Source organism: Acromyrmex echinatior, chromosome 16 (assembly GCF_024713525.1).
Source record: "Acromyrmex echinatior isolate Ae372 chromosome 16, ASM2471352v2, whole genome shotgun sequence".
NCBI classification, from domain to species: domain Eukaryota; kingdom Metazoa; phylum Arthropoda; class Insecta; order Hymenoptera; family Formicidae; genus Acromyrmex; species Acromyrmex echinatior.
This window is the reverse complement of record NC_141867.1, coordinates 5,422,850-5,447,479: the sequence shown is the minus strand read 5'-3', so window position 1 is coordinate 5,447,479 and position 24,630 is coordinate 5,422,850. Positions and strand designations below refer to the sequence as shown.

The 24,630-nt window shown below is 36.0% G+C and overlaps 1 protein-coding gene across 19 annotated transcripts in view; it reads left to right on the top strand.

Annotated features, from left to right (window-relative positions):
- LOC105149771 (uncharacterized) overlaps positions 1 to 24,630 on the top strand; it is a 172,291-nt gene that overhangs the window by 101,760 nt on the left and 45,901 nt on the right. For 12 of the 19 annotated variants that reach the window (XM_087414519.1, XM_087414513.1, XM_087414518.1 and 9 more), the window contains exons 2-5: positions 12,802 to 12,881; positions 14,353 to 14,388; positions 15,633 to 15,668; positions 22,018 to 22,091. In XM_087414519.1, the coding sequence (XP_087270645.1) occupies positions 12,802 to 12,881; positions 14,353 to 14,388; positions 15,633 to 15,668; positions 22,018 to 22,091 (226 nt within the window). The remainder of the gene's footprint in view (positions 1 to 12,801; positions 12,882 to 14,352; positions 14,389 to 15,632; positions 15,669 to 22,017; positions 22,092 to 24,630) is intronic. The other 7 variants (XM_087414524.1, XM_011062416.2, XM_087414511.1 and 4 more) reach the window with 7 other exon arrangements.

The following is a 24,630-nucleotide window of genomic DNA, read 5'->3' as shown; positions in this document are numbered from 1 at the left end:
TCTTTTTTCTAACTTCAATGTTAGATTAGCAATAAAAATATGTTTACTTGGCTTTCAAACGTATCCATTTCATTGGATGGGATCTCATTTATTTATACATACGCAACGAATATGATATATCTTTATAAAGTTTTCCAATTTATGTGAAAGCAATTTCCGGGTCTTCCAGAGATTGCTTACATCTGTTTTAGATTTCAGCAACGAATAAGATATCTTCTCACGTACAACTTTGATACTGAAATAAGATATGTCCTTTTTGAACTTTAAAGTTAATTTTGCCATATCGCGTATCAATAAGTTTCCTTATCATGCGTATCCTATCAAACTTACGAAGACTAAATTCTAAAATGTTAAATTTCTCCTATCTAATTCTAATTCCCAATGCAGATAGCTCTCGCAGATGACTTGATTCATACAATCATTTGGATTTAGGGAATCTGCAGATCCGAGTTCGACACTCAAATTATATACTGCCTGTAAACATATTTTCACGATAGTGCGATAAGTATTTGAAGAAAAGTAGGACCAAGAAATAATCTAATTTAAAGTACATAAAAAGAACAATTTCACTGAAATATTAAAAAATTTGGATAGATACAGGTCTGAAAATAATTTTATTTTGTATTATGAAAATAATTATGTAAAAATCTCAAGTCCCTGGTTTATAAATCGAAATCAAATTGATATCGATTGATTTTTCGGATTGTTTGATTTGATATCAACTACATTTTCTATTGATCTTCGAAGATCGACATTTTATTAATGCTGCATCGAGAACATTGATATTTTATCAACGTTCCATCGATAAAATGTCGATCTTCTTTCGAAGATCAATAGAAAATTTAGTAGGTATCAAATCAAACTGTCCTAAGAATCAGTCGCCTTCATAAAAGTGTCAAATCGACTTATGAACCCTGAATATGATGCTGCAAAAAGTTTTGACATCGTAGCAATCAGTGTCTTATATAATTATTTTCCTTTCTGTATACTAGGATCGTATACATTTTTGATATAGACAGAATAAGATAGCTGAAATTCACTTTTTATTTACCGTTTAAATTTGAAAAGAACAATTGCAAGATGCAGTCAGATGACGTAGAGAGCGAGAGAGAAAGAGTGATGGCGTGACGGAGAAGAAGAGAGAACATCTCTGCGAGACGGTAGGTCGTTGCTGGATAGGGTAGTATTCATCGGGGAGTACCGATTATGTATCTCAATCATGAGAAACTACCGGGGCGGGAATCGGGGCTCGACGGCCCAGTATAACCGTACTGCCCCGCGGCCGCGACATGTGAGGTCCCGACGTTCTCTCTCTCTTTCTCTCTCTCTCTCTCTCTCTCTCTCTCTCTCTCCTCTCTCATCTTGCCCGCTGGCTTGCCTGTCTGCCCGCCTGCTTTTCTGTTATGTCGTGCCTGCTCTCTCCCGTGCCGTCAGCAGAGTCTCTCAACTATCTCTCGGAAGCTTAGAGTCCGGTTACACCATGCGTCTTGATTGGCGTTGCTAAATATAAAAGCAAAACGTAAGGTCGTTCGGAGTAATTTTGCCACGTGGCTTAAGTGAACTAATGCTCTAACGATGAGTACATTGTAATGATGAACCTGATATAATAATTATGAGGTTATTTAAAGGGATTAGTTCTTGTTTATTACCAAGTTATAAAATGTATCGATTACTCGTTACATTATTGAGACAGGAGTCTTTCGAAGGACATTAAAATTACACTATTTGTGCTTGTTACTTTTTTATTAAAAGCCATACAATATATCGTAACATGAGGATTATTTTTGTTAATAAACGTATTTTTTTTTAATAATTTGGATAAATTTTGCTACATGATTAAGTGAACCTAATATAATAATTATAAGGTCATTTAAAAGGGTAAGTTCTTGTTTATTACGAAGTCATAAAATGTATTGATTATTCGTTACATTATTGAAACAAGAGTCTCTCAAAGGAAACATGAAAAATTGTTTATGCTGTTATTTTTTTTTATTAAAAGCCATATAATATCGTATAGTGAAGATCATTCTGTTAAAAAAATCATTTTTTAAATTCAGATAAATTTTGCCACGTGATTAAGTAAACTATATCACTCTAAGTATCTTTCAATAATGCGAGTCTAATATAACGACAAGGTCATTTAAAGGGGTAAGTTCTTGTTTATGATGAGTAGTGTTACATTATTGAAACAGGATATTAAAAACTGTATTTTTTTATGCTTATTTTTTTATTAATTGTATAGTAGGTATATCGTAACGTAAAGATTGTTAAAGTTCTGGCCTCTGTTTAAATAATTCAGATAAATTTTCTATCACTTTCGCAAGAAATGTATCACGTTAAGAAATTCTTCCGCAAGAAATTTTCCTTCATATTTTATATTTACACCGGCAAGCAGATTTATTGACGGGGTAGTCGATTATAATGGCAGTAACGACTGCACATTTAGGGTGTTTCTTACCCCATTGTAACAACTTTACTCCATCTCTTCGTTCAAACGATGCTCTGCTTCGCGAATTATGCGCGGATTCATGTGCTGCATTTGATAAACGCACGTTCAGAGAACGTTGTTTTTCAATAGCAACGCGAAAGGCGGTCGGGAGTACGTAATGGATTTTACGATCGCCGCACTTCGTTTTTTCGTACATCTTCCACATGGCGTGCAAAAAAGGGATAAAAAATAGGAGCGGCAAAAATATTGCGTATAAATAATAATCTGGCATATGCGGTTGTCGCGACGCTACTAGGCGCATCGATGTTGAGTCTTGCAACTCGACATCAATGTCGAAACTTCTCGTCCCTATGTGTACCATCGAGAGATAAACCCCGTGTGTTGCGGAATCGAGGGGCTACTCGATTACGAAGACGATACTACTCCTGTTCGAAGGCAGATAGTGGAAACTAACTCGCTGGCTGGTCGCATTAAAGCTTGTCGGCGGTAGCTCGATATAATTGCGAAAGTGCATCGAAGGGGAGAGTGCGATACCGTGCAACAAAGTTTATATCTTGTTTCTCCTATTGAAAATTGACATTGAACGATCGGTCCATTTTGCTTGTAAAATTAATCCCAACGAAATTTACATCTTTAATTATCGCTTTAATTTAATTCGAAGTTTAAACATGAAGCTGTTATACTGTGATTGAACTAAATAGAATATAATTTTGTTATAGATATATAAAAGAAACCATTTTACGTTACGATAATATTTTTTATGAATTAATATCATAAAAAATGTATAATATTTATCTAAAAAAAAAGTGACAAAGTGTCTGACTGAAAAAAATATTTATGTAGATTTGGAATTTTTAGCTGATTGCTCCATTTCATAGCATTTCTCCTTTTATTTCACTCATGATCCAACGTGTGCGTCTTGTGCGTCAAATATCGCTTTATTCGTATTTTAAATATTGCAGAGAACGTAAAAACAAATTGATTCGATGGAAAAGATCGATAATTCTCGCTTAGTCACCTTCGCGGAGACGAGAATATAATGCATTGCTTGATCGCGCGGATAAAAGCGAAGCAAAGGTGAGGCCGAGGGGAACCGATGTTGATTTTGATCGTGTGCGTTCCACAAGAAATGCGAACGGCGGAAGGGTAATTATTTTCTTTGGCTATCGACGGCTCTCCGCTGGCTTTCGCTAAATACACTCCCGGGAGTCCCTCTCGACGGGCACGGTTCGCAAATACGGTCGCGGCGAGTAATTGCTTTTTAACAACCCGCGTCCGACAAAGGCAATTAACTCCTCGGAAATGCGCGAGCCGTCAGTGTTTTAGAGACGAGTTACGCGAAAGTCGCATCGGTACGCGTGTAACGACCGTTCCCTGACAGAGATGCACCGTGCCTGCGAAAAGTTTGAGAAAAAGGAGGAGAATAAACGTCATGGCGCGTTTCGTGAAAATAAATTCTACGGAAGTGCAACTGAAAGTTTGCAGGAGATATACCAAACGAGTTCTTTTCAGTGCACTGTTAAATTCATAATATCAAATTATACTCAATTGTTTTTTATTTCTATAGATCGCTACTGTTCCTCTCTATTCAATATGTCGTTAATTTTAACAAAAGAGAGTTGAGTAAAGAACTAAATTTGAGTCTAATTTAATAAATTTTCTCGAGTTAAATAATTTAACTTAAGAAAATGTATTAAATTAGACTCAAATTTAGTTTATTATTTATATCTTAAGTGCATACATTAATATAGACGATGTTTACTTTGAAACTTACACAAAAATGGATTAATTTTTAACACACTTCGAAGTTAAAAATAATAATAAAATGTTTAACTCAAGAGATTAAATTTTCATTGTTTCCTTGCTATCTAACACTGTATATGTGGCGAAAAAAAGGCAAAAAAAATTACTCGACACACTGAGATTTTTCACGAAATATTTCCTTTCATTTAAAGAGCTGTGTAATGAGATGCTGCGCTTTTCGATTTCATGTGGCACAAAAATTTCGATTGTGTGGACAGCTGTCATATTCAGAAATATATTGGCTTTTTCGATGAAATTGGAGCCGATAAATCTGTTTGGCTTTTTTTACGCGTTATCTAAACTGTGTCTGCTGCTCCTATCAGTCGATGAATTGCCACACGTGGAGCGCTAAATGACCTGAAAACAAACTGTCATAAGCCAGCATTTTTATTATATTTGCATAGATTCATTTATGTCATTTATCCTTCATCATACGCGATATTGATATAGAGCATATATACACTCTCACTATGTATCAGCAATTTATCAAAACTGAAAATTTCGCAAAATTCTATCACATTGTTAATGGCCTTTCACCTACATAGTTGGGCTTTGAAATCAATATTTTGATTGTAAATTTTAATAGATAAATTTAAATCTGTAAAAAATAAATAAAATACGATCCAATTTCTATAATAGTAAAAATTCTTTGTTAAAACTTTCACAAATATACATGATTTTTTTTTAATTTTTATATAGTCCTAAACATTAAATCTATACTTGAAGACGTACAGGTAGATAGGTGCAAAATTCGACATAGTCAGCGGAGAGTTAAGATAAATCTCTCAGACGTCCTTATAATAATGTCTTAAAATCTTGATTTTAGACCATTTTCATAAATTCTACACCTGTAGAAAAGATTTTCGAGTCTAGTTACTCTTTGAAACTATCTACCATAAAAAATAGGATCGTTACAGAGACAATCATATTTATTGTTGAAAGAAGAATACTTTACTCTTGATTCTTTAATTCTTTAATTTAGAATAAACGTCATCAAACACTTCGGTTTCTCACCAAATATTATGGCACCATACGTTAATATATCAGGTATATATTTATTCTAAACTAAAGAATATATAAACTTAAATTTATATGTGTTATTCTCATTTCAAGACAATAAATCAATCTTAATTAATTCAGGACAGAAGAATAGGAAATATTGATTTAATTTTAATATTTATACTATATAAGGTTGCGAGAAAGATCAAGAATATTTTTTATCTCTTATTAGAAATCCTTTTGACAGGGTAATGACAATATTGATTACCATGCGTTTGCATATTATAGATGAAACAAAGAATATTCAGGATTGATCGCGCGCGGTGATGATTAATCAATTCCAGTCTGTCGTTCCCTTCTGAATTATAGCCCTAGTTATTACACAGGGGAAGAAAAAATGGAACTAATCAGCGTCAGTCGATCCTGATGCACGACCTGGTTGAGCCAGTCCTCACGCTGTTCCGTGGACCGTGGGGGAATTCGGTCGATTTCTTTTCCCGTCGAACGCTCGCGGAGAAAAGGCCAACATGCGTCTCAGCGGCGCCTAATAGAAAAGGAGGAAATCCCGCGGAAAATGCGCCTGTCGGGGAAACGCTCCTACGTGTACCGAGCTTTACGGCCGTCGACGCCGCGCCACCGCGATCATTTTCCAGCCGCGTGACTCTATTTTGCGGAACGAGCGCGCAGTGTATCGTTAACGCGCGTTGTATACACGGTTCCTTGCTCCTTGTTTCTCTCTCTCTCTCTCTCTCTCTCTCCCTCCTCCTCTCTGGTCTCGGAACTTTGCCAAAACGTCGCGTTAATCTCGTTCTTATTCACGCGAGAGATTCCACGAGGGTTGACAATATCAGATGCGAAAGAGAGAGATGCGAGTTTTCTCGCGGGAGCGAGAGATGGAAGTTTCTCCTTGTTCCGTGTGTTCCACGTCGTCGTCCTGAAGTATTTCAGTCGTGTCTAGACTACGCGGTTATTTCCCGCACATGTTTTTTCTTGATTTTCCCTTTGTCGTTCTCCTTGGCGCGACACGGGCTCTCCTCTTGTTTCTCGCCTTGCTCCGCTTCATCTCGCGCTTTCGGTACATTCGTGCGAATCGCCATGGCGAAAAGATGAAGACACGAATTACCGAGCAATTGGGCTGCTATGTCGCTGGAATCGTATGTATGCGAACTATCCCGTGGCGGAATGCACAAACGGCGCATTCTATGACTCGATTGGAACAGGAAATGTTTCGTAAATGTACTGCAATTCAGCTTTGCTTTTAAGGATGCAAGGTGTATGCTACATATCACACGGATAGAATAATTAATAAGCAAGTGCAGTCATTAACGAAAATAATAGAAAACATGTGGAAGAAATAGTCTCAAGACTGACAATTTCTTTCTTTAATTGTATTTAATAAGTGAAATAATGTAACATTTCTTTCTTTGATCGAATTTAATCTTTTAATATTCTCTAAAAAAGAGACTTTGAAATATTTACTCTTTTTTATTCTTTCCTTTAAATTCCCTTTAAATTTACTTTCCTTTGAATGACAAACTATTTATGGAATTTTATTCAATTTACTTAAACGTAAGCTTTAAAATAGGTATCTCATTGTTTGTTATACTTAATATATTAGTCAAATTTTTTTAATATTAAATATTTCTCTAATTAAATATCTTATAAATTTCAATTAATAAATAATTAAACTTAAATGAAGTACGAGGTTTCATTACACTATTAAATATTAAAAGATCAAATTGAAATCATTTCTTAAACTAAATAATATTTTATTATCTTAACTTCCAAGTCAAATGTATTATTTTATTTTTGCAGATCACGTTGTTAAAAAAACAATCACAATTAATCAACTTATTTCTATAATTAAAATTAAATTGCTTAATTTCAAAGTAAACAGTGTTGATATTAAAATATGCACATAATGATAAATAATAAACTAAATTAATACATTATCTGGTTTATAAACTCTCTGTTTAACTCTATTATTTGAATTAAATTAACATATTGAATAGGAATAGCAGTGTATAGGAATGATTAAAAACAACTCAAATTGTCGGTATGATTTAACATTATAAATTTAATAGTGTAGACTATATACTTAATTGTTAAATTCATAATGTTAAATTATACTCAATTTGAATTATTTTTAATTATTCTTATAAATCAGCAGTGATTCTACTCAAGATTAATTTGATTAAATGGAGTTAAACAACTCCACATTTAATTTAAGAAAATGTATTAAATGTGTGTAACTCAAATTTACTTTATTATTTACTAAATGTATGCGTTAACATGAATGATGTTTGCTTTGAAACTAACCACAAAAATGGATTGATTTACGTTTTGGTATACATGACAGTTAAAAAATAACAAAATGTTTTTTAACTCAAAGGATTGGATTACCATTGCTTCTTTGATATGTAACAGTGTTGAATTTCTCTTCGTAAAATGAAAAATTCACTGGTTGTAAAACTCCGCGAACGTTATTCCGTTTACAAAAAGTTATTTTAAATTTTCCTTTAATGCTGCAACAGCTGTCATTCTCCTTTTTATATATCTGCTAAACATATCGCAATCCGCTCGACATGACGGCCGCGTCGCGGTCCGCAAAGTTCGCTTCTTGGTCGCTTCTTGCCGAGCCGCGATCGGCAATGTCCGCTGGCGCAAACTTTCCTCGTTATACCCCGGGTATTCGCGACAAGTACAAGTATTCGGGGTGGCAAGACGGCGGCACCCGTCATCTGCGCGGTGTGATGAGAACCGCGGGGTGGCGAAAACTTGCCACGTCGCGTCGCGCCGAGAGAATAGCGAGAGGCGTTACACCGAGACGCGAGCGAAGAGTCTTTTTTTTTATCTCGATACTGATCGACATCGATCGATCGTTGCTTCGCCGTCATCGGCTTCTTCTTCCCGTTCGTGTCTGCCTCTGCTTCTTCTTCCCGATACCAGAGCATTACCGAACTTGCGCGTACTTTTCTTATCACGTACGGTACCGCCGCAGGAACTGGATATCGTGTTACGTTGCAAAAAGCGAATCGTCGAGTTCGACGAGAGTGACATGCCAATTTTTCAAAGTAGAACAACATATTTTTATCGTTTCGTACATTCATTATACAGAAATAACGATTTTGTTGAAGTAAAAATTACACTTAATAAATATGATTTTAGAATTAAAAAGAATTAAAGTTTATTTTAAATCCGCAAATTTAAGCGTTTTTTTTTGCTTTTTATAGGAATAGAATACCTGTAATTTTTTATAATATCTAATTTTGCTGAAATATCTAAAAATTTAGCTAGGTACAGATCTGAAAATAATTTTGTTAAATTATTTAAATAATTACGTAGGAATCTCAAGTATGATGAAAATGTTTTATTATTCTAGTAACCACTTTGAACGTCCTACATAATCATTTTAATGGTTCAATAAAATTATTTTCAGATCTGTAATTTAATTTTCAGATCTTGATCTATATTTTTAACAAAACCGTCTTTTCCTATATATACTTCTATAAGTCGTCTTGTAGTTTTTTTTATCTACAACTTCAACTCTCCGAGTTCTTCGTGATTCTAGATAAACAACTCATACTAATGATAAATGATTAGTACGAGTTGTTTATCTGGGATCACGAAGAACTCGGAGTTGAAGCAGTAGATATAAAAAACTCAGACTAAGAAAACGCGACCTATATAGAAATGATTAAAAATAACTCAAATTGAGTATAATTTGACGTCATGAATTTAATAGTATAATAGAATATTTCTTTAATAAAATCAGAAAATATGTCAAATATTATTTGGATATTACTTAAATAACTGGTTTGCGTTGATAAATTCATTTAACAGCGTCTTTCACGTGCTTATATCCCTGCAAATCCATGTCCGGATTTAAAAGTGGCACATCGCGCTTCACTCATACATATAATTTTGATAGAGCTGTCTGTCGGATATTCAGTAGCCGCAGCGCATCTTTCGCCTTCTCTGCCGCGTAATCCTCGAAAGGGCTGTGCTTCTCGACGTGTGGCGGGATTATGCCATCTGCCTTTTCTGACTTTTTTATTCGGAGATACGAGATACAAACCGGTGCACTGTTTCGAGACATACACGTCCATATGCGTCCGGCAGCTGCCGCTAAGAAATACGTGCGATCGGCACGTACGTCGTTATTTCTGCACACGTCGTGGATTACGGCCGAGGTGTAACCGTCAGAGCGGATTATCCGGAATTGCTGTGGAACGCTACGGGCGATCGTACTGACAGTTTCGTGTCTATTAAATGGAGTGTGCTCATATCCACCCGTCCAGAGATTTGGATTCCAACGAATTTCCGCGGTCAAACAACCGGTTGTATGGTAACTCCTCTAATCGTACTTCGTCAGTTTAATGGACAGCTAAATAAAATTCTTATTAATATTAGTTCGTAATATCAGTTAGTTTTATGATAAATAAATTATTCAATTATTCATATATATATATGGTATTGTTGCGATAAATACGTCACTCTTTCGTGTTAGATTTTAAATAAAATTATATTATAATAAAGAAAAAATATACGAAATTTTTTCTTTTTCTAAAAGATTTTCTAAAATTCAAATAACTCTCTTAAATAAAAATTTTATTAAGATATATTTTTTTAGACAACAATATTTATCTTAAAATTTAATCCATTACATAGTCCATCTATCCTGAAATTTTACATGGAAAGAATGATATTGTTAAAGTATCTAAAAATTTTACTATACAAATTCTAAAATAATTTTGTTGGATCATCAAAATAATTTAGGAATCTCTCTAAACAATGCTGCAAAAACATAAGCCAGTCTTTCAAGTTTGAGCACTCTAATTATTTTGTCCAACAAAATTATTTTCAAATCTGTATTTACTAAGTTTTTAAATATTTCATTAAAACCTTTCTATGTATTCATTATAGTGAACTAATTTATTTCAGTTGCTTATGTTTTCTTTTATCTAGAAAAAATCAAGTACGAATTCGAAATTTATTTGCGGACCAAACCTGTATAAATGAATCGTAAGTAGGCTACGTAAATAAAAGTTGTCAGCTGACGTTTACTTGCAAGTTTGCCAACACTTTTAAAAAAGAAACTTCCTTTTTTTCCCGCAACTTTTTTCTCGCACAGCTTCGCGCGTTATTGCCTCAGGCTCTTCAATTGTAAAAAAATCTGGCAAAAGTTATCCACTGCGACGTGATGCACTTCAGCCCCGCGGGCAGCTTCAGTTCGTGGCTTCCCTCTCCGGAGGATATGACGTCATCCCCTGCGCGATGTTTGCCGGTGGCGATAAATGGAAAATAAAAGGAGAACCGCTCGCGCCCTTGTCCGAGCGACCAGCAGCCCCGGGAATAAATCACGATCGAATTGTTCTCCATGAGAAAGAAAGAGAGGAAGAGAGAGAGAGAGAGAAAGGGGGGGGGGGCGATAGAGAGAGGGTTCCCCGACCCTGAATGTCAGGCAAGTCCCTGCCGGAAATTAGAATAACGCGAACGATGAGAGACAAGCTGCAGCAGCATCCCATCCTCGGGCGAAATGTTCGTTGTCATCGCATCGTAGAAATGCATATCCAGTTGCATTCATTATGGCTTGTAATCATTTTTAATTTGGTCGCTAAAAAGATTTGCAATTACTGTCAGAAATACGAAGCACTTTTAATGAGTTGTAAATCATAATCAGCGTTCCATAAATCAAAAGATGCAATAAATCTTTTTTAAACGCTTCGTTGGTTATTTTATTTTTATTCTGCAAAAATTGTCGTTTAACTCGTGAACTGCCGCAAGCAGCAGCAATTCATTAAAGGTGCTCTATGCTTTTTGATAGCGTGGAGGAAAGCGTGTGGATACGATCTTTTTTTTTTAGAATGATATTGTTTAACCACGATAGGTCGAACATTGAAATATAGCGTTGTACAGTGTATTCCCATTCGTTGCGCTCGAAACAGGGTGAGCTCGGATTTTCGTTTTTCCAAGTAATGAAGCCGAAAGGGAAATACATACATACACGTATACGGGTGTAACGTTCACTGCCGAAGCCATGTCAAATAAAATGAAAAAAAAAATCAAATGTCAAATAAAAGAATTAGTCCCGTTACGTTTCATGTCGCCAAGCTAGTCGATCAGATTTTCGCCTGCATGCCGCGCATTCGTTGCCCTCGATTTTCGGAAATCCTCCAACGGACGGGAACGACGACGTAATTTCATTACGTGTCAAATCTATCGGTCTTTTCACCGATTCACTTCATCCCGCCGGCATTCGCGCACTACGGGGTGGTCCGTTACCGGATGCTCTTTCATCACGCAACCGCGGGAATGAAGTTAGGGATAATGATAGATTTGTCTGAACGTCGAGCTACGTATGATCACGAAACTACTTAATGTTGAAGATTGAAACGTTTGAGGTAGCTACTCCAGATTGATCAGAAATGAGTGGGTAGTATTGAATGGATCAGGTATATAAATAAACAGCGATATTAATAGTACTATAATATACAACTATATACAGCAATGGTTACGGAAGAACAATTTTGCTGAAATATCTGAAAATTAGATAATCTGAGATTAATTTTGTTGGACTATCAAAATGATTATGTTGGAAACTAAAAAACGATGAGCAGTGCTGCAAAAAATTTAGCTGTTTTGAAATATTTATAAATTTATATAGATACTGATTTGAAAATAATTTTGTTAGTCTATCAAAATGTTGGAAACTAAAAAACGATGAGTAATGCTACAAAAATATTTTGATATTCTAGCAATCAAAATCTCCAACAAAGTTATAAGTTTTGATGATCCAACAAAATTATGTTTAGATTTGTATTTAACAAAATTTTAAATCTTTCAGCAAAATCGTTCTTTTTTTGTTCTATTGTTTCGAATTTATATCTCTAACTACCTATGAACAAGATATCGAATGGTCGGGGCTATATGGTTATTGCTGAAGTTTATCCGCAATCCCGAAAACTCATTTTTGTCGCAATGAGCAACACTTCGTTAGCGGTAACATTTGTACTGTACAAGGTGTCCGTTACATGGTATTTTACGTTTCTAAGCGATTGGTCACAGAGTAAAGATTCTTTGTCGTAAACTTCAATGTTTCGCCAGAATCTTTAAATGGACGTTTTTACGTCACCAAATATCGTCCCACTTTTGTAAAACTGAACGGATACAAACGTGAGGATTTTATACACGCTCTTACCTAAAATCGAACATTCGAACTATACTCAAGCGTGCAGATTTAAAATGTATCACGTAGCTAGCGAATAATTGGAGTTTCGAGTGCCGAGAAATTTTGGTGCACTTTGTATACTCTGAAGCGTGAAACACGCGAGGTGGATAGTTCGCTCAGATTGAAGAACCGACTTGTTTAAAGAGTTAAACAAGCTCAGTTCTTTAACGTAGTTGTACGACAAGTTGAAATAGTTATCTCTAGTATATATTTTTCTTGTTCGGCAACCGAAACTGCGCTTGCCATTTTATTGCTAGGAAAGAATTGCAAGTATTTCAGGTGTATGTACGACTTCATAGTTTCATTGTTCGTGTTTCAGGTCCACCCGGTGAGCCGGGTCCACCCGGAAAGAGGGGCAAGAAAGGGAAAAAGGGCGATCCCGGGGAGCCCGGTGCGCCGGTGAGTACGATGGGGCTCACCGATGCTTCAATACCACGCTGAGCATGCCATATACACATACATACATATATATATATGTGTGTGTATGTGTGTGTGTGTATGTGTGTGTATGTGTGTATGTATGAATAACCCTCGAATATATTAGTGCACTAATACACGTGCAGTTGTCTGTGTGCGAGTATGTTTATTAGGGAGTGCAGCTTCATGCATGAAATAGTAATTAATGATACGCGTTATATTATTCCCCCTATTTCCCTTTTCTGGACTTGAGTACATTGAATGGTGACTAATGTAAGCAGTACGCGCTTTCGAGACTTGCATGCTCAGTGAAGAGAATTAAAGACACACTCCGCGAAGATGGTCTGAACCGTAAAGTTTAAAGAATGAGCTGAGTGCTACCGTGTATTAATCATGGTGTACTCTCATTGTAAACTCCATTTTTCTTTGGGAGAAATTAATTTTTTCTTCCTCTCCTAAGAAAGTAGGAGTTTATTAGATTACTTCTGCGGGCGTGTCTTCAATTCAAAGTGATCGCAAACTTTGTCGCGTAATTACAGATCAAAAATGAAGCTCGTCCATACCGGTTGCGGAGAGAGCTTATTTGATATTTAATTGATACTTTTCTGTTAGCTGCATCTTACAATGAAATATCGATGTCGGATGACTCGGCGATTAAAACTCGAAGTTACAATATGACGTTGTTAACGGAGAAACAAATTAATCTCACTCGCGCGATACCAACTTACATTATGTCAAGGCGTAATTAATTAGTTTCAAACTGTACATACGTATATACAAATTATACGTACGTACAACAACTTATTCACTTTCTCGACCTTAATACAAAACTCGAAGGCTATTACTCTCCCTTTAAATTTGATTTATTATTAAATCTTACATTTATTTTTTTATTCCTCGACATATGTTGGCCGCATTAAATTTCAAAATTATACGAAATAATGGCTTTAAAGTCGGATCGTTATCTGTCGAACTTAATCATCGACTTTGAAATTTTGTGCCCGTCGCGACGAGCAGGTTCTCTCTCTCTCCGGCTGGCAGCATCGTGGGTGTTCCAGAGACGCGCGATCGGATTTCCCTCGCGATTGCCGATCGAGCGAGCGCATCGTCGCGTAATCAAAGATCGGATTGGCGGAACACCGGGTGAACTGGGAGGGAATGGACCGGCACACTCGTGTGCGTGCGCGCGTGCTTATACGCTCGTGGAATATCTAATTGGCCGGAATAATTATCGGCGGTAGTATATATGGGTCCTTACAGTCGCGATCGTGTACATATATATGTATACGCGACCGGGGCCGATAAAATCGCGGGCACGATCGGCCGGTCCGCGAAATAATCGCTTTTGCATGCGCGCGAGAGAGTACCCTGACTAAATCCCCCCCTCCCCTTCTCTCCCTCTCCTGCCTCCTCGTGTAAACGAGTTTTTAATTTTTTATACCCCTTCTTACAGGGTGTGGCCGGGACGCCGGGCAAGAACGGTTTTCCGGTATATTATTTTTTATTTTCTTTCTCCAACACTCCTTCTCGCTTCTCTCTGTCTGTGTAACGTCTATCTATCTGTCTGTCTGTCTCATATCCTTACATTTGCATTCGTTTCTCTGTTATTCTCTCTGTCTCTTTTTCTCACTGTCACGTTTTTTTTAAACACCACGGACTATCATCACACTGTGTGTATCGAACATAACAGCCATTAAGTACCATTAATGCGTATCATGTAGCCGCTGATGTGCGATTTTTGCTCATTTGACCTGCTTCTTTATCCGCGAGCTGTCTCTCGATCTGAATCCTCTTCCGGCTCCGATACAAGCTATCCATCTAGATTTTTTATTCTCTTTTTTTTTGTATCATATATCAGCGATTCATATACGCGCGCGATCGAAACGCGAAATCGGACTCTGGTATCTTCATCTTCAATATTTGTATGGCGCGTCGCTTTGACGACTGAAGGTGCAACTGTTGTACGCATATTGGTGAGGAAACGGGTTGATTAATTGCATACTTCACTCGTTGCGAGTACGATCGTTTTAATTACTGACAATCTCGAACCACCTATCAGCTTTTATTCAGCTTATTATGAAAACTCGCGATCGGTTTATATCAATAAAATTTGAATATTTCTAGTAGTATGTGAAAGGTTCGTTTTCATAAAATTTTATTGCGAGCAAAATTTATGTTTCACGTTGCATAACACTCGATCAATTGATAAAGAGTATTGCGCGTAGCTCTTATTTAAATTGTATGTAATGAAAAATATGTAAATTAGATACGAAATGTAAAATAACTGACATTTATTTGTCGAGTCTGATTATTCACGGTGACAAACGATATCGAAAGAAATTCAGTATAAATTGGCGCAATGGTGAAACACCAATTTCGAGATATGACCCGGCATCAAATATGAAAGTTGCTCCGTCAGAATCGAAGCTGCGCAAAATTAAACATTCATCGTGTGCCGAATAAAATTTCTATTAACAGCGCTTCCTCGGTCGTCGCAAATGTACGCGTCACATCAGAGAGGATCATGCGAATGCACTTTTGTCGCGCCTGGAAGCATAACGACTCATCACGGTTCTGGTTTGTCGCGCTCCGCCCGTATTTATTACATGTTACATACACAAGGAATGAGATTTCCAAGGGCTCGCTCAGCCCGCACGCAATTTTTCACTTTTCTTCGTTCGTCGTTACGGACGCGTGAGCGACGACTGGCACTCACTGGCGGTGTTCTTTCAGGGACCCATCGGCTTGGACGGGCCCAAAGGTGATCCGGTAAGTTCACCGCATAATTTACATTTTAATTTCGTCGCGGCGTTACAAGCGTGCGAGATTAATTGCTTCGTAAAAACGCGAGAGGCAATATTTTATTTTGCGATGCTTAACGTTCTGAGAATAACATTATTTAATGGAATAATGGTTATGGGCGTGAGAGAGTTTTAATCATAATATATTTTGTGCGGCGAGAAACCTGTTTTACCAAAATTTATGTTTACGCGAGGTGTCATATTATGATAAATAATCCAATTTTTTCTTTTTTATTTACAAGCACAGGTATTCCCAGGTTGTATAAGTTTATGAAATTTTTTAACATTTTAGTTTATAAAATCGATCGACACCAAAACAAATGCTAGACATTGCGAAATAATCAATTTGTAATTAAATATATGAGATATCTTTGAAATTTTTTGCTTGACTGAACTGTCGATATCGGCCAATTGCTCATACATATTTTAATCGATACGATAAAATTAGATATGCCTTATCTAAATTTTCTGTCTTAATTGTACAGGTTTGAAACGAGGTCACTTAAGACATTTTGGGAGCGTCTGCTTGTCCCTGTTCTTAAATATAAGATTGACAATTTATTTAAATCGTTTGTTCTCTTTCTCTCTTTCCGGCCGATTTACTTTAATAAGTATTTTATATAGATACAACCTTGGCTAAAAATATTGGGACATTTTATTAACTATTATTTAAAGTTCTAGCTCAAAAATTGATTATGGCATTTTGTGTAAATCATCATTTGTTTCAAGAATCTTTTAAACTTATATATAATTCTTATATATAATATGGTAACTAATAAGATAACAATGCAAGTAAAAGAATTTTAGATGAATGAAAAAATATAAGTATCTAATATTTTTTACTAAGGTTGTATACATACGTACATATGTATACATATGTACATATATTATATAATCACATACTATTACGAAAAAGGTGAGACGTCGCTCGTCTGAAAAGACGACGATCAAGAAAGCAACAAAATCAAACGTTTGAAATGACGGACGTAAAGATAATGACACGAGAAAGAGAAAGAGAGAATTTTGATATCGAGTTTCCGTCAGGCGCAGCTGTTCCTAAAAGGATGAAACTTTTCTGGTCTACTTCACAGTTCAGTAGAAATTGGAGTAAGATATTTAGTCTTGTGATATATTTCGAGACACGATTCGATCGGTATTCGAATCGCAATCTAAATATAATTGAAGAAATGGGGGAACACATTTAGGTACCAATCGCTCTGAACTCGTTTTGCTCTGACACTTTTCCTCGACTCCCTGGTTTGCAACAGCTGACGTATGTTGATCGAATTAGCCGCAAAAATGCAGGATGATCAATTATATGGGTGATACTTTCGGTATACTATATACATTTCGCTATCAGACTTTGTTTTTGACGAGCACGGATCAAATGCAGGCAATGCGTAAACATTACGAAAATTCGATGCAGATATTTTTACTTATACGAATACGAATAATTGAAAAAAATTATTATGTGATTTTGATAGCATGAAAATTGAACAAACGGAAAGAAGGATTTTGAAGAAATTAAAAATTTAGCTATATACAGTTCTAGAAAATAATTTAGCTAGATACAGATATGAAAATAATTTTGTTGAACCATTAAAATAATTACGTAGAAAATTCAAGCATGATGAACGATGCTGCAAAATATTTTGACATTTTAGCAACCAGTTTGAGCGTTCTACGCGTGATTATTTTGTGTGTGTGTGTGTGTGTGTGTTGTGATGATCCAACAAAATTATTTTCAAATCTATACCTAAATTTTCATTATTATTCGAGTAAAATTGTTTTTTTTCCGTAGAAAGTATTTCTTTAATACTTTAAGATTTTTAATACATAGCTTGTTGGTAAAAAATATGACTATATTAAAGTTGCAATATTAATTTACGAGTTTACAGATGCGAAAAGAACGATTTTGCTAAAGTATTTAAAAATGTAACTAGATACACATACAGATTTAAAAATAATTTGGTTGAGCCATCAAAATAATTATGTAGGAAACTCAAGCGTGATGAGCAATGCTACATAAAACTTTTATATTCTAGTAACCAGCTTGAGCGTCTACATAATTATTTTAATAGTTCAACAACATTATTTTCAGATCTGCATCTAGTTAAATTTTTATATACTTCATCAAAACCGTTCTTTCCGTATAGGCGTCAACTTTTTTTTTAGCTACAGTTAACTTTTTTAAATTTTTATGATAAAATAATATTGAAAATAAAAAAGAAAATCATTATAATTCACTTATCTATGAATCTATTTATACAGCGAAAAAAGCAACGTTATTGTGTAAAATTGTTATACGATTAATAAACAACAAAGTACTCAGCTTTCGTATGCAAAAATAGTTTATTAAAATTCAGTATAAAAATTTACATTGTATTTTTTAAACATATGACTTCTCTGTAGTCAGAGTTGTCGTGATTTATTAAGACAACTCCATATTCTTAGTCGCGGTTGCAATGTGCAGCAGTGTGGTCGAGTAGGATTGGAAGATGAATCGGATTTTAAATTGAAGATTTGCTCGCTCACTTGCACTCACTTACTCTATTAACTCTGCTGTTCGTCGGGAAGCAGTTACTTGGTTGCGCTCGATCGTTGTATTTTCTCCGCGCGCGTGAGATGCGATCTTTTAACTCCAATCCGATTCATCGGTTGAACCTATTCATCAACTGGTTTGCTATCACCTTCTTTTCGCGCTTAAATGAACGCGAGACATACAAAGTCGCGACACATAGAAGGTCGTTTCTTGCCGCCATCATTTCGTTTATCATCCATAAATGTATAATAGTCTATACATAGATAATGGCAACATGTCCCTTCGAGGAAGTAGATGCGAATATCAGAGCGACAGGAGCACGGATTGATTATTCCGCATTCCTTATTTCGCCGTCTTATTATATATCTGTCTGGCTGTTGCACATGCAAACCGACTGTGCGCACGTCATTGCGCTTTTGGAGTTGTCGCTTTCAACGAGGTCGGATATCTGTATAGATATTCACGAGAGGTAGATAAGATGAAAACCGTCGTCTAACGGAATACGTAAATTCACGTATTAGGATATAGAAGTTCCATAGTCCACACGTTTGCTTCGAGAACTCGTCCTGGTATACGAGATGGTTGCACGAGGCTCATGCTGGTTACACGACAGGGTCCTTGTATTATATCCCCGTACATGCATCCTCTTGTATATGCGTGACTCTCGGTTATGCAAGGTCCTCGTGACACGCAAAGTCTTTTCGCATGACAGGCCCTTGTATGCGCGTCGGTAGCCCTTTGTGGCCACCTAGTTTGCCTTACCGTAGAGAACAGCCTCTGTCTATTGGTGTACATACACGTGCACGGCGGTGTTTCGCGTATACGTTTGATGTCGCTCAGGATGTCGCGGAATTACTGCTATTTCCCTTAATTACAGACGCTACGTGATTAATTAAGAAGATTGACGACACACTAATAAGTGTTTTTTCGCCATGTGGACGATCAGATAAGAAAATATAATCTCTTACTTGATCTCGAGTGGATATTATTTAAATATTGTCATTATTTAAGACACGCAGCTACCGAGATATACTACATGCTACGAAATAGAAAAAGATTATGATTTCATAGACATATCTAAAATTTCATTGGGAGGAGGCATACAAATTTATATTTACAAAAATTTTTAAATATTTATATCAAAATCAACCTTTCAACGAATTTTATTACAATGAAAAGAACAATTTTGTTGAAAGAGCTAAAATTTTGCTCGATATACATCTAAAGATAATTTTGTTGGATGATCAAAACAATTATGTTAGAAATTAAAAATTGAACATTGCTGTAAAAAAAATTTGAAATTTTAGCGATCAGTTTTCAATATTTTTATTTTCAATATTATTTTGATAACCAAATAAAATTATTTTCAAATCTGTATTCAACAATATTTTAGTTTTTCACACATACAGTTCTATAAGATTTAATATTAAAAATTTTAAATATTTTAGCAAAATTGTTTTTTTTTTTACGTACGAATAACGCGGATTGAGCAATAAGCGTTTAACTTTTCATCGTAAAACTGATTTTAATAATTTAATTGTTCTTAACAATATTAAATTAGAACAAAATCGCTTATACGAATACATCAACTAATTGTAAGTAAGAAAAGTGCCAATTACATCAAAGTTAGATATTGAAATGACATTCTATACTTTTAAATAAATTTATTTTAGATATATGACAGTGCGTCGATTACTTTGCACAATCAAACTGAAACAAATTAATCCCCCAAATTAATTGTCTATCCTCGAGAAAATTTAACACCTCGCTTACGTACAGAGCCATTATTTGTCCAACAAAATTTTCATCAAAGAACAATCTGTTACGAGGAATTCACGGACGATGGTTTTGGAATACTCTGTACCTGATAGACTGTGGAGAGAATATACATGAGGACGTATTGTATGGTAGAACACTGACGTGACTGGATCTCGGTGGCGGTAAGGTACAAACGACAGAACAAATAGATAGCGAGGAAATGTGTCCGAGAAGAGGAAAACGAGTACGTGCGCGATTGAAAAAGAGAGAGAAAGAGGGAGGAAACGAGGGTAGAAGGAAGGGAGAGCAATAAGTGCATTGCAAATATCGCTAGTTGTTTGTTCTGTCGATGGCCGGGAAGAAAGGACCCGCACGATCGACTCCTTCCTCGCGTTCCTCTCTTTACCCTGCCGGCGTTTTCTTTTTAAACGAGTGTGGCAAACGAGTATGTACACAGTACTGGCGACCAATACCCAGCGCCGAACCGTACTAAGGGTATTCCGAGATTCGAATAACGAATCCGGCATTTATATCGGATTTCGTGCAAATAGTCGTAGCGCGGGTAGCTGTGACTCCGCAATTTGCCTCGGGATCACGCAGTTTACTCTCTACTCGCTACTCATGGAGAGGCAAGATCCGGCGTGCAAACATACAGGTTTATCTTCTTGGAAATTTACAACCGTGCTATCTACACTGCGAGCTGACCCGGACAAAATATTAAATTACGATTTTAACCCTCGTTGGATCGCATAATCCGAATCGCCTGCGAAGTTCGAAATTTTATGCAAGTCCGCGTCTCTCTTCATCAAGATACGTCATGAAGAATACGCATCACACGATAATATATTGTAGTTCTCGTGCATCGATACAGTAGATACGCAAAAGTGGATCTGAAAACACTGCATGCAGTGAAATAGGATTGATTTTTTATAGGATTTTGGTTCGAACTTTTGATCCGATATCGTCACTAGAACAACTGTAGATTGAATCTGATCCTAGCACAGTATTTTATACAATATAAAAGAAATATGCGGTTTGATTTTTAAGTTCGTCTACATTGAAAAAAAAAATTATTAAATCTTGATACATATTTCTTTGAATAGTATTAAGTTAAACTTACAATAAACAAATATTTATTCAATAAAAAAAGTGATAGTTAAATTAATGGTTTTTGTATCAAAGAAATATTTACAGTAGTAAATGTTTCTTTAAAACTATTCAAATAAATATTTATTAAAATTTAGTATTTTTTTTTAGAGTAATATCTTCTCATCTTCTAATTTGTTTAATAATTTTGATTTGTATGTTATGAAGGAAGACAAAAATTGAGAAATTTAGTTGACGTTGCTTTCTAATTTGGTGGCATGAATTGTAGCGAGTATTTATATTTATTGAATTAGCATTAATATAAGTAATTATATCTGTGAAGATAAAATAATTAAGAATTAATTATATGTGTCATTATGAAGAATTGACGGCGAGATTAAAGTGTAAAATCTTGCATCTAAAATATCTTCGTAGATTTTAGAAAATTATCTGAAAGAGAGTCTTATTTAATTAATAGTAGAATCTACAGAATCTTCATACAGACATTTTGAGCTCTACGCTATCGGATATTTCTAACACGGAATGAGTGTGCCAGAATTCTTAATTAAAGCTGAAAGTCGGAAGTGTCTTCATAGTGATTCAACACGCAAAGCTGATGTGAAAATGAAATCCCGGCGTATCGTTTTAACATCAAAAAAAGAGATGATATTTAACAGATTAAAAAGAGATGGTAAAATTCTCTTAAAATATTGTATAGAATTACATGTGAAAAATCAGAAATTCTAAAAAAATCCATTTTTGTCTCGAAGTTTTATAGCTACCTCACAAATTAGAAATAATGCGCAGCAAGAGCCGAGAGATATTTGATTGTTACACAGTTATGATACAACACTCATTTCGAAAAAAGCTTGTTCATTCCGTCTATTGTATCGTTACTCTACGTAATACACAGCGTCTCTTTTGTTCACAGGGCCGACCTGGCGACAAAGGGCAGAAGGGCGAGCTGGGCAGCCCCGGATTCGATGTCTTGTCCGCAGTAAAGGTATCTAAGCTACGCTATCTGGCGCAGAGTAAAGCAATATCCGCCGGCGTAGTCGTAATGCGAAAATGCGTGCCGCGCTCTCTCATTTCTCGCCCTGCAGCCCTCCGTCGTCGTCCTTCAGAGCGCAATCTCGTAAAGCCCACGGAACGTGTGTAGTACCGGCGTGGCCGACTACACACAGGGCGGAGAGAGAAAGAGAGGCGAGAAGAATACGGGATAAATCCTGAAGGGACGGCGGAAGAGGGTGTGCGGGCAGAAGAAGTAAAACGATATTTTCATCGCACGTAAAGCTGCAAATCCCATTTCACGTGGTAAAAGTGCACTCGAGCGGGAATGTTATTAACGCCTTCTCGATCGCGTCGCCGTGAAGCGTCAAAGGACCGACGATTAATCGAATAAATTACACGGATTTCGTGATTTCAGCCCGAAGAATTTCAGAAATATCTGGGAGCGAATCGAAGCGAAGAAATTAGTGTCATGCGCAGGGGAAGCTCCGCTTTGGAGTGATCCGAAGTAGAACGAGGACTTTTATATACGAATCCTACGGGAAATCATATATCCGAAGTTCTACGAGTGGCCTAATTCGTCACCGCGTTTATATACATGATAATTAAATCTCTCACGTGAAAACGAGATTTGTATAATCGTCAAAGCATCTGAAATAACATTTTACGCAGCAATCCTCGATCCTATATAAAAGATCTGACGTTTTATTTAATCCATCGCTTTTTTTTTAAGGTCGGGGCTTCCTCATTCCGCTCGAGCGCACTTGCGCGCGCGATTTCTTTCACGAAGTGTCATACGACGAGGAGGTATACTGTTCCTCCTGTCGTTGCCGGGTTCGAGGACCTAACTAGTTTCACCCTGGAAGTCGAGCGATGCTCGAGCGATTTCATTCGAGGACGACGATGCATGCACGATGCATTCGTCCGTGCACATGCATATGCATACGCTCGTGTCCAGGGCGAAATCACCGAGGTTCTGCGTTCTCTCGATCCAACGTGCAACAAGCGCGTTCGAGTATCGATCGATGCGTTGCCGCACGACGACGAGCATATCACGCACGGAGTCCGCGTGCGATGAAGCACAAAGACGATCGACGGCTAAATGAAATTTATTTAAAGATTATACAATGGTTGCCAAAAGTTTCCGGCCAACATATAATTTTACGATAATTTTTGTCAATCTTGTTTCACTTTAAATTATAAGTTAGTAAGATTCTTGTTATAATCAATTTAAGAACACAATATTTATTTTACATAAATACTAGGATATACTAATACCTGTATACTGGATCTTTATTTATAAAGATTTTTTATTTAAAATTATTTCTGATTAATCAGAAAAATGTTTGGCAGTCACAATATATAAATATGTATTTTTCTAGGTTTTTATTTAAGACAAAATCGATTCCGGAGTAAACTAAACAGACGCAGTTTTAGATATTAAAGCAGCTATTTAATTTAGGAAACGATAATTAATTTCATTTTTGCGATCAAATATAAATCAATATAAGTTTTGTAAATGAAATTATTCGAAAGTGATATTTTATTTTATGTATTTATTGTACGGAGGAAGGAAATAATTTTTATCATACAGTAAACATTTGTCATCAATAAATAACGGCAGGATAAAAATAATGGCCCGGAAAAAAATCGCGTCAACTGTTGCGTGCGATTTGTTGTCGTAAAACTCGTTCACGACGTTTTGCACGTTCGAACGACGTACAACGGAAAACGAACGATCCGTCGCGCGCTATCCGTCAAAATGCAACAGCAGTGCGGAACTGGTGTGATTGGCTGCGTTCAGCAGAGATTTGCAACTGTTGTGAAATTTTTTAATATAATTGGTCTTGCCCTTAATTCCTCACTAGATCTAAATATACAAATTATAATTACATTAAAGAATTTTACAACAGTTGCCCTAACAAAAATTTTATACTGAAAGATTAGTAATTAACTGTATACTTCCTTTGAGTATTAAAAGCACTGTTATGTAGTGTTTTTAATACTCAAAATAAGTAATTAATTACTACCTTTTGATGTTAAATGTTTGTATCAACAGCTATTATAAAATTAAATTATTACAAAACTGTTGTATAGCGCTTTTACATCTTATAACAGTTGTACGATGCTTTTAATGCTTTTAATAAAAATACATAATTAATTACTTTCCTTCCAGAGAACTAAATTTTTATAAGGATAAACAACTGTTGTAGAATTAAAAGCATTGTACAGTGCTTTTAATATTTAAAATAAATGAATTAAGTATTACGTTCTCTAATATGTTGGATTTCTGTAAGAGTGTGAAATTATTTTTTCTGCTGAACACAGCCATTGTCTTAACCAGACGAATCCCTAGCGCGAGAGAAAAAAATAATCGCGTCGATCTCTCGCGTTGTGCTTCTTTCCCGCACGCGGATTCCATCTGTCGTGAAAACAAATTTCATGCAAAAATCTGTTACGCGCTCGCTCGCCGGTCGACCGCCAACAGCCAACGGCAACGCGACATCGCAGTACGAGAACAAATAAATAAACCTTG